General features: G+C 33.1%; 2 protein-coding genes across 2 annotated transcripts in view; both read left to right on the top strand.

The window, feature by feature from the left end:
• Nucleotides 1-4657, top strand: part of LOC105270575 (prolyl endopeptidase) — a gene marked incomplete at its 5' end in the record, with an annotated part of 8913 nt that extends 4256 nt beyond the window's left edge. The window contains 7 exon segments of the mRNA XM_011311606.1: nt 84-284; nt 674-856; nt 934-1047; nt 2055-2203; nt 2282-2494; nt 3251-3578; nt 4457-4657. Of these exon segments, the coding sequence (XP_011309908.1) occupies nt 84-284; nt 674-856; nt 934-1047; nt 2055-2203; nt 2282-2494; nt 3251-3578; nt 4457-4522 (1254 nt within the window). The 3' untranslated portion in view covers nt 4523-4657.
• Nucleotides 4658-7841: 3184 nt separating this feature from the next.
• Nucleotides 7842-11368, top strand: Lipt1 (Lipoyltransferase 1). The gene is made up of 3 exons (XM_011311607.1): nt 7842-8672; nt 9270-9483; nt 10862-11368. Exons 1-3 carry the CDS (start codon nt 8049-8051, stop codon nt 11224-11226), a joined length of 1203 nt encoding a protein of 400 aa, XP_011309909.1. The 5' UTR covers nt 7842-8048; the 3' UTR covers nt 11227-11368.
• Nucleotides 11369-11635: the final 267 nt, after the last annotated feature.

Genomic DNA, 11635 nt, shown 5'->3' on the forward strand with positions numbered 1-11635 from the left:
TATTATTATTATTATTATTATTATTATTATTATTATTATTATTATTATTATTCACCTAAAATTTTGTCAATGTTGATTTTCAGTATATTACAAATGACGGGAGTAGAGCGATCTTCAGGACCAACAAAAACGCACCTAATTATCGTCTCATCTCCATCGATTTAGAGGATTATGCTGAATCTAAATGGACTGTATTATTACCAGAGCATCCAGAGAGAGTTCTGGACTGGGCTGATGCAGTTAATGGAGACAAGTTGATGGCATGCTTTATTGAGGACGTGAAGGTACCCCGACAATTATTACTGTTCGTTTATTTTTTATGAATTTGTTTTTAAACTCTTTTATGATCAATTAAATTATTGAACTATTTATATTGACTCTTAATAAACCGTTAGATGATTGTTCAATATCTTCTTTCCTACAGAAAAAACTTGAAAAGTCAATCGAAAAAATTAATCTTCGAGACAATGTTACCACATAAATTATGGCCTAATTAATAATAAAGCATGTGCATTGATGATGAATAAAGATTAAAATCAGAGAATTCTTTACAAAGAAAAAGATTATTTATATTATTTATGATTTATAAGCAATTAGTCTAAAGATTTACGCAATTTCTAATTGATTATAATGTGACAAGTAATGTAATTACTGAATAATTCGATTTTTCCAGCACGTGTTACAACTTCACAGTCTGAAAACTGGTGAAGTGCTGCGAAAGTTTCCACTAGATCTCGGCACCATTGTGGGTTATAGCGGTGATAAAAAGTACTCGGAAATTTTCTATCAATTCACTTCATTTTTAACCCCAGGGATTATCTACAGGGTTGATCTTACGAGCAATGAAGATCCAAAAGTGATTATTGATTACTGTATTTGTTTAATAATAATTGATAACATGGTCACATGTGTTACACAATTTTTTGTTAACAGATATTTCGCGAAATCAAAGTCAACAATTTTGATCCGAAGGATTATCAAACATCACAGGTGTTCTATACAAGCAAAGATGGAACCCGAATTCCTATGTTCATCGTCATGAAGGCGGTAAATATAATTTATTACATATACATTTGATGGCAAAGTGCTAGAAAAACTCTAGTGGAAACGATTCATCTTCGTTATCGGTTATTAAATTAAATAAAAAAATATTTAGTCGCTCGCTAAATTGTGTATTGAAAAAATCGACTGGCATTTCCTTCGAAAACCAATAGATTTTTAAATTAAAAGAACAAATAAGTGTTCATTTTTTTTCATCAATATCTTTTCAATATCTTCAATATCAATATCTTTTCATCAATTCGTTTTTTCATCAATATCTTTATTTTCTGATTAACAAAAACATTGGGATAAAATAGAATAGCTGTTCAAACATTTTTTCGAGTTCTAAAAATCCAAATGCACATTTCGCACGCGCTACCCAGGTTACGTGAAATTCATACTTGAATAATTTTTAAAAAATTCTCTCATTCTTCATTTTACCGATTTCATTGAATATTTTTCCGTAGCGATTTCCATTTTTCATTCGTCCTGAAATATACTATTTCTCCTTGATTGCTTTTCCAAGGCACCAACTTCAGTTTAATTTCACAAAAACCACTTCACTCTGTTGATAACTTCGATCTAATAATGAAATCGAAATTCTGATAATCGAGATACGTGGACCAGATCAAATGTCAGTAATTTAAATATTTAAATTCATTTTTATTGAAACTATAACTATCTAACAGAAATTCAAGTTAAACACGAAAATATCTGCGCGAAAGTGTCATAACTTAATTGAAAATGGAATCATATCGGAATTTATTGGTTCAGGTGTCAATTTGAAGCTTATTTAAAAGGCTTTCGAAAGAGTACTAAATAAATAGCTTTATGTATATATAAAGAGCAAGAACGACAATAGTATCAAAACCAGAAAAAAAAAACAAGAGATCATGTTTATTCAATTTTTTTGGGGTGTAATAATCGCTTCGTGATATTTCTCCCCTGTTCTCATGGGTTTCTGAATAGCAATCTTTTGTAAAAAATTTATTGCTATATTCTGTTAAATCTAGAATGCTGTCCTGGATGGATCTATGCCTGCACTCCTCTATGGCTATGGGGGCTTTAATATTAGCATACAACCAACGTTTAGTGTCACTCGACTTGTATTTATTCAACATTTCAATGGAGTCCTAGCTGTGGCGAATATTCGTGGTGGAGGGTACAAATCAGTCTTCAATAAAATAAATTTAATATTTAATAAATGAATTTTTGGATGAATTTGATTATTTTTCTGTAGGGAATACGGTGAGAAGTGGCACAACGGTGGACGTTTCTTAAATAAGCAGAATACTTTTGATGATTTTCAACGTGCTGCTGAGTACTTAATAGAGAATCAATACACAACGTCTAAAAAATTGACGATTCAAGGAGGAAGCAATGGAGGTTTGCTCGTTGCTGCTTGTGTCAATCAGAGACCTGATTTATTTGGTGCAGCTATTGCAGAAGTTGGGTAAATATATCCACATATATAAATTGCGGCATTAAAAATTTAAATTTCGAGTCTGAAAATCGAAATTCAGAATTTTGTAAATTAAGGCTTGGGTGGATTATCTAGAAAAGATAATTTACTCCGAAATTCGGATTCCTAATTACTTTGGCAATTAATCGTTTTTTTTTCAATAATTGTTAGCTAGCGTTCTAGCGGTTGTCAACAACTAGGCCGCTAGCTAACAATTATCGGAAAAAACGATTAATTGACGGAGTAATTAGAAGTCCCAATTTTGGAGTAAATTATCTTTTCCAGACAGTCCATCCGGGCCTTAAGGACCGGTTGGATTATCTGGAAAAGATCATTTACTCCAAAATTGGGATTCCTAATTACTCTGGCGATTAATCGTTTTTTTTTCAATAATTGTTAGCTATCGTTCTAGCGGTTGTCAACGACTAGAACTCTAGCTAACAATTATCGGAAAAAACAATTAATTGGCGGAGTAATTAGGAATCCCAATTTTGGAGTAAATTATCTTTCCGAAATACTCCATCCGGCCCTTAAGAAGTTTAAACTTCTAAATTACAAGACTCTAATCGATAAATTTCGGAATTGAAACCCTATATTGCGAGGAGAAAAATGACAATGAGGATATTCAAATGATAAATTACCATTTCTACCCGAAATTTATGTTTTAATCTCGAAATGTACTCGATTGATTTATAGTAAATGACCGTGTGTGATTTTACCTAGAGCTTACGTCAATATATTTTCCAGAGTTATGGATATGCTTCGTTTCCATAAATTCACGGTAGGCTATGCGTGGGTGTCAGATTACGGTAGTTCAGATGAAAAACAACATTTTGATAATCTGATTAAATTCTCACCCCTCCACAACGTTCGAGCTCCAGAGAGCGGTGGTCAGTACCCTGCGACACTACTGTTGACAGCAGATCATGATGATCGAGTTGTGCCCTTACATAGTTTAAAATTGATAGCGACAATGCAGCATAAACTTGGAAAGTTGGCTCAACAGACTAATCCAATTTTGGGGAGAATCGAGACAAAAGCTGGACACGGTCATGGCAAACCGACAACTAAAATCGTAAGTAGAAACTGAAGAAAACACAAAGCTAAAACTACAAAAAACACGAATGCCAATGGTTTTATCTGAATTCTTTAAGGCCCGGATGGACTGTCCGGAAAAGATAATTTACTCCAAAATTGGGACTTCTAATTACTCCGTCAATTAATCGTTTTTTCCGATAATTGTTAGCTAGCGGCCTAGTGGTTGACAACCGTTGGAACGCTAGCTAACAGTTATTGAAAAAAAACTATTAATTGCCAAAATAATTAGGAATCCGAATTTCGGAGTAAATGATCTTTTCTAGATAATCCACCCGAGCCTTAATTTTAAATTGAATGTTTCTTGATATTTTCTCAGGAAACCGCGCATTATACTATAATTCCTGAGATGTTGACTAATTACACGTGATGAATCATTTTATAAAAAATGTTTCGCATTTCCTTTTCCTCCGAAAATTCTAGTCTTCTAGTCTATTCTAGAAGTTTCATCGTTTATCAAAATTTCGCAATGCGTCAGCGTTTTTCGAATACAAATTATTAATAATAAAACATCTTGGGCACAAAAATCGATAAATCCTAAATTCACAGCTTGAATATTTGAGTCTTCCAATTTAGACTTGTGGAAAAGAAAAAAAAAAAATGGAATGTAAAAAAAATTCATGCCCTCAATTTTCTGCAGGGAAATATTTTAACAGTATAAAATAAATAAAAAAAACCACATCTTTAGATTCGTCGTCAGTTAATTAGAAGAAAGTGCGGGCAGGGAATTAATTAATAAATATATTTAATTAATATAATAAATGTTTCTATACAATTTTTTGTTTGTCAATGCAAAAATTAGTTAAGAGACTAGCTATTAACAGAATAATTGTTGTAATATTTTTTTTCTCTTTCTAGATCGAAGAACGTACTGATATACTGTCATTCATGACTCAAACGTTGGGTCTGGAATTCTACAAATAAATTAATCAAGCCATCGTCAACTGCCAGTTGATCGACATGCGAGATACATTTTTGTATATTTCCTCGATTACATTCTTTCCAATTAAATCTTATTACTCGTTTTGTTACTCAATAAACAATGCCACTGGTTAATTAGATTCTCCCTAGATCACTAAGCACTGCCACTTAACATTAATCTTTCCGACGAAATGCTCGTATTATTTATTTATTCAACTTTTCTCGGAGAGCGTAATTATCTCGAGAATGAATCATTCTATGACAAAATGTTATAAAACCATTTTTGAAAGGAATCTTCTCAGCTACAAAAAAGGTTCAATAGTATTTAATTGTATAATGACTCATTAAGGAGATAAATGCATAGTTAATACATTTGACTTTATTATTTGCAGAATTGAATGGAGAAACGATTAAATGATTTTGCAATGCAGTTTTAGAACCATAAAAAATAGACGGAGGATCTACATAATTTTTCCTGTGTTGAATTTCTTAGTTTCAACATTCCATAGTCCGAAATTCTACAATTTTTTGGGGTGTTCATGTTTCTCTGCCGCTCACCTACAGGAAAGATCCTTTTTTAATTTTTAAACGGAGATTTTTTGACATATTCTCTCAATTTATATTGCTTTAATTGCCATCTAGTAATTCTAAGCTGATCCAATCATAAAAAATCTGTGATAAGACATTTACTCGAACGATATTGATTAACAAAGTGGAGTTAAATGGTCAGACATAGGATCTTGACATCAGTTTGCGAAATGTATCTGATAAAATCCGTAGAACATCGCAAAAAAAAAACAAGAGATTCTTGAAAGAAGTGGCGAGAGTGCTGTAGAGTGTGGACGCAACAAAGTTATAATCCAATCTTCATTAATCCCAAACAAAGAAGCAAGAAAACTTTTGAGACGCTCTTATCATTGACCTCAATCACCCCCTCGTAGTTTCTGCAAAGAGAAAATTAAATCGTGTGGGATGGAATCACTGGAGAGTCACCGCAAATTAAATTATCCCGAATTTTCGATTTTCAATTTCTCAATCATCAATTACATGTACAAAAATGAAGTGGAAGTTGAAGCTCTGACCGTTAAAAATACAAAGTCTCCTTATTTATCGTACTATCGCCACTCGACAAGATAATTCCGCAACTGATAAGATGAGCTCAGTAATGCGCGAAGAAATTCTTATGTGCGAAAAACTCATGAAAATGTGGGGGAAATGAGAACACTTTGAAGCTGAGAACATGTTTGATGGACAACATCAGTCATTGTTCAAATTTAATATTATTACAGTAATAATTAAAAAATCTGATGATTCTCTAAATCGCTAAAAAAATTTGTGATTAAAAAAATATCTGAGATTTTATGCAGTCAAGGGATCATTGACCATTTTAACAGTCCATTCAGTAAATTGCAGATGATTTAATAAATTGAGTCCTATAACAAATTAAAAAAATACTTTTAGTCTGATGATGTCCATTTCCCTAGCAATGAATCTCTTTTTCCACAATTTTCGGAAGGAAAATCTTTCTTTTCAGAGTTTACTATTTTATTTTTTTTTAGTTATATATTATTTCCAAAAACTGAGTTTTGGTTTTCCGTTTCGTTTTTCTTCTGTAGTAAACAGTTGAACGTATTAATTAATTCGCGTGTAATTGAATCTGATGAATTTAGGGTTCATAAAAAAATTCGGTATTAGATATTTTTTTTATAATTATATCCTCTTTGCTATTTTGGAAAATATGTTCAATGAGCTTGCACGTGAATATAAAATAATATATAAGTATTTGCGCGGATAATAAAGTCGATTATGAATTTTATTGAAACGGAATTATTATTTTTAAAAATGTGACACGTGAAATTCGACACGTGCCACATAAAAAAAATATATATTCAAGAATATATGGTAATTATATCTCGAGATATATTTTCGATATATCTCTGCCGATATATCTCGATGCTTATACTTAAGATATATTCACAATATAAAATATAATATGGATATATTTGAGACATAATTTTGGAAAAAAAAATTATATCTCAGTTGTAATTTTTGGATTATACTTTTCCATGCGGGATTATCATCGATCACTATTAATTCTTGATCGGAGACTTTCCCCGAGTAATTTCAAATTTTCTTTATCTTAAAAAAAACATTCCACTTCTTTCTACAATAATTAATAATTATTTATTGATATCAAGAGGTACTTATCGATTCCAACAATCACAACGTGAAATTAAAGAATAAAAAAGAACAACAAAAATCGATGACTTAAAACAGAAATAATTCCCTAAGAAAATATAATATAGTTTTTGATTTTTGAGATAAAAATAGATTTTCAACTATATTTTGTCATTTCTACAAAAAATCGTAATAAATTACCAAAAGGAGAATTTAACATCCGAAAAAATAAAATCTAGTAAATGGAAACTTTCAAAGGTGTTCGTAAAAGTCCAATCAAGCAATTTCAATATTTTTTATAAAAAAAAAGAACATTCCACTTCTCTCTACTCACAATTCTATTGAGAAATGGCAAACTAGGATAAGTGCACTTTTTCGAGGCAGCCTTTCAGCCACTATATCTCAGAACAGAAGACAGATAGCGATATTTCTGGTTGAACATTTTTTGTAGAGTAAAAAGTGTGCTAAAGGAAAGATAATCATGAGAATATCAATATTTTCCTTCAATCCCGAGATATCCGGGAAAAACTGATCCCGCAAAAATGTGCACTTATCCTAATTTATCAATTTTATTACTGAATAGCAATTCCCCAGGGATTTGATTAATAATTATTCATTGATATTGAAGTACTCATGCATCCTGACAACCACAACATGCAATGGATAAAAAAAATTTACATATTGGCGCCCGGATTGCGCGAGCACGCGCACATCAGCTGTACTTTGCGCTGCAAATGGTGATAACCTCATGGCTCGAATCCCCCGGACAATCGCCCCCCACGAACCGTATATAAACGAAATAATTCCTCAGAATAAATCATTCATAACGACGAGAGTAACGGCATTACAACTTCCCAGTGTTTTAAATAATAAAAAGCCAACATCGAGGGTAAATTACCACCTAGACCGTAATCAACCACGGATAAACCCTCTGAAACAATAAAAATAACCGAGTGAAATTATCAATCAATAAATCTGTCAGCACACGGAGGAATGCAAAAGGACTGTCGAGACTGTTTGGGTATCCGATACCGCATCAACACCCTGGATCAAACCTGGAAGTGGTTGCACCAAACGATTGCCCTTCACGATTACCTCATCTCCATAACCTCAAGCCAGTGCGACGTATCTCCCAAGCAGATGTGTTGAAAGGTTCCCAAACTCAAAGACCTTTCCAAAATTTTCATCTCCGATAAATCCCCAGTGCCCTCTTTTCCATCAACGACTTCAACAAAACGAGAAGTGGCTCAACCTGAACCTGGCCTTATGAAAGTTAATCAACTGAAAAGAGGGAATACTAAATACGAAAAAGACTGATTTAGTTTAATTGGCTGATAACTTGTGAATAAAAATGTCTCTAATCAGCAGATACATTGTGTCTAATAAGGGGAGAGTGTTATCAATTGTTCAGACACATGGTGGAATTAAAATTGCTAGATCAATGTCCAGTGATCGTGTTAATGAGGATGGGATAACCAAGTCTGTGTTCATATCACAATCCAAAGATATATTTACCAATCTGGCATTGGAGGACTGGCTCTATCGTAATTATGACTTCAACAATCATCACGTCCTGTTGCTGTGGAGGAATGATCCTTGTGTGGTTATTGGACGACATCAGAACCCCTGGATTGAGGCTAACATTCAGGGTCTTGAGGAGCAAGGAATTGCCATGGCTAGACGAAATAGTGGTGGTGGTACAGTTTATCATGACTCTGGAAATCTTAATTTGTCATTTTTTACACCGAAGGAGAGGTACAACAGGAGGTACAACCTGGAGATTATAACGAGGTCGTTGTATAGGGAATGGGGTGTCAAATGTGATATCAATAAGAGGGAAGATATCGTTGTCAATGGAAATTCAAAAGTGTCGGGGACCGCTGCAAAACTGGGACGACCTAATGCTTATCATCATTGCACTCTATTGGTCAATGTTAATAAACGAAATCTCAGTATGGCGCTTGAAAAAAAAGAGGTAATTCACCAACAATTGGCATATTGTCGCTCAGCTTCGCGAATTCATTTTGTAAAACGATGCAATAATTTTATGGGATAAGATTATGAAGAAATTAGGTGTCAGCAATGCGGGACAATCTGAGAGAGTTTTGTGGTACGAATTGAGGACATTATCGAACGGATTAAGATAAAAGTAGACACTGGATTCGCCAGTACCAGTATTTTAACCATCGAGGAATATTACTGATTATTCAGATTATTATCGTTTTTTTATTTACAGTCTTTGGGTGCTAATGTTTTTAGAGAATTATTATTAATTGAAATTTTTAATTTAATCTTATCGTTTTCTTCTGTTTTGTGTCGATAACAAAAGAGGAGATTCACCAAAAAGTTCATAAAAAAAGTAGAAAAATTATTGCATAACAGCAAGCGTCATTAAATGACAATAATATTTTTTTTGCGTCAATTGTCTTAATAGTTAACTGAAAATGATTTTTGCAGTAATTCCTTGCTCTGAAAAACGATCAGTTGTTAATTATTCGAGTTAATATTGATGAGGTCAAGGTCGTGGAAATGACTGATCAAAATTCAATGTTTTTTTTTCATTTTTTTAAAGGCCGGGATCACGACGAATGCGACGGAATCTACGAGATCTCCAGTGAAGAATTTGAATGAAATCAATGGTAGAGTTAATACTGATGCATTAATTTCGGCTGTTGGGTGGGAATATCTTCGCACAAAGGCAATGAGTCTCGAGGATGGAGGAGATTCACTTGTACAGAGGCAGAAAGGATTTCAAATGATAAATCCCACTGAACAGTGGTTTCCAGGTAAATTAGATAATTTAATCAATGATCAATTAAGGGCCGGATGGAGTATCTCTGAAAGATAATTTACTTCAAAATTGGGATTCCTAATTACTCTGGCAATTAATCGTTTTTTTTCAATAATTGTTAGATAGCGTTCTAGCGGTTGTCAACGACTAGAACGCTAGCTAATAATTATCGGAAAAAACAATTAATTGGCGGAGTAATTAGGAATCCCAATTTTGGAGTAAATTATCTTTTCCAGATAATCCAACCAGTCCTTAAGGCACGGATGGACTGTCTGGAAAAGATAATTTACTCCAAAATTGGGACTTCTAATTACTCCGTCAATTAATCGTTTTTTCCGATAATTGTTAGCTAGAGACCTAGTTGTTGACAACCGCTAGAACGCTAGCTAACAATTATTGAAAAAAACTATTAATTGCCAAAGTAATTAGAAATTCCAATTTTGGAGTAAATGATCTTTTCCAGATAATCCAACCGGTCCTTAAATACCTTCCAACTCGTAGAATATTCACGATTAATTATTCACTTATACTCATATTAATTATAATTTGTTAGGCTAGTCTGGTATATTAGTTGCTTTAGATATCATTAAAAAATCCAGTATTAGACATTTTTCTAAAATTCTTATTTCCTCTCAACCCTTTTTTGCTATTGTGGACAGCATACTCGATGAGGTTGTACATGAAAATTAAATACATGAGTATTTGCGAGAATAATTAAGGGGATTATGGATTTTATTTAAAGAGAATCATTATTTATCGAAATGTGGCACGTGGAATTTGGTACATTATCATTGATAACTCTGGATTGAATCGATGGAATTTGGAAATTCAAGTAGCTTTAGGGAGACCTTGTGGAGACCTTTATAATGGTGTTCAGTGTATCCTCCTTAATTGCCTCAAATGCTGCGATAATTAACAATAACCGTAATTTTTAGAACGTGACAGAATATTCAAAAATGGAAAAAGCTTGAATAACTTTGCAAAAACGCCACTGAATCAGATACAAAAGACGCCATTTGGAAGAGCCAAACATTTTCTTTAAAACGGTATATAAATATTCAAAATGTAAAAGAAATGTAAACAAATTGGAATTTATCAAAAAAGTCGAAATTTAGTCATAACTTGAAAATCACATTTTCGCGTTCAATGTGTCATAAATCCATAAAAAATGGCGGAAATCACATAAGTCACATATTTTTCAGAAGCTTATTAAATAGTCTTTCAGATGAGCACATCCTATACTACTTCAATCCGAACGGAAGAGCGGAATTATCTCAAAGAGTCAAGAAAACGCGTTACGAACACGCACCATTTTCCGTATCTACGCATTTTCAATTTATTTACAATTATTCATGTCCTTCATTTGGTTTCAGGTTTGGATAAACTCAAAGAAGAATTTCAATCCTGGCAATGGAACTATGGCAGATCCCCAAAATTCACTGTAACGAGATATCTGAAGATCCCAGCGGATTCGACAGATTCAACGAGAACCGGACAATTTCACCAGCTGAAATTAACTATGGAAGTAAAAAATGGAATAGTTGAGGACATAAAACTGAGTTTACCTCCGAATGTTGTTTCCAATGCTGCTAATCAGGATGCCAGTGTGATAACTCATCTTCGAGGGGCAAAATACGACCACGAGATCACCGAGAAAATCATCTCCGCTCTCGGTTGTACCAGTGTTTCCCTCGATGGCACTCAGTGTAATATCAATAACATGGCAGCCACTCAATGACAAAATCACCCAGAAAATTCCCACTAAGATTAATAACAGTTGTTTGCACTTCACAATACGCTTGTGTTATTTTTATGTATATATCTCTATCCTGTCTTCTAACTGTTGCTGTAAAATACATGAAAGTATTTTTTAAATCGCGTGACGATTGACTTTTCATTTTCATTCGATTGCCGTCAGTGACTCAGCTATTTCAACCTCACATAAACGGGGAATTGCTCTGTCATTATAAATAATATTAATAATATTTTTGCTAATAATTTAACGATACGTCAAATTATGAGAAAGTCTTGTCGAAATATTTTTATTACGCATGATGGAGTGGACTTGGAAGATAATCAATTAAGAAAATCAAAATAGATGAAAAATCAGGAAGAATTTTTTAATGAATCAATGAAAAATTGTCAAA

This window comes from Fopius arisanus, unplaced genomic scaffold (genome assembly GCF_000806365.1).
Source record: "Fopius arisanus strain USDA-PBARC FA_bdor unplaced genomic scaffold, ASM80636v1 scaffold00091, whole genome shotgun sequence".
NCBI classification, from domain to species: Eukaryota; Metazoa; Arthropoda; class Insecta; order Hymenoptera; family Braconidae; genus Fopius; species Fopius arisanus.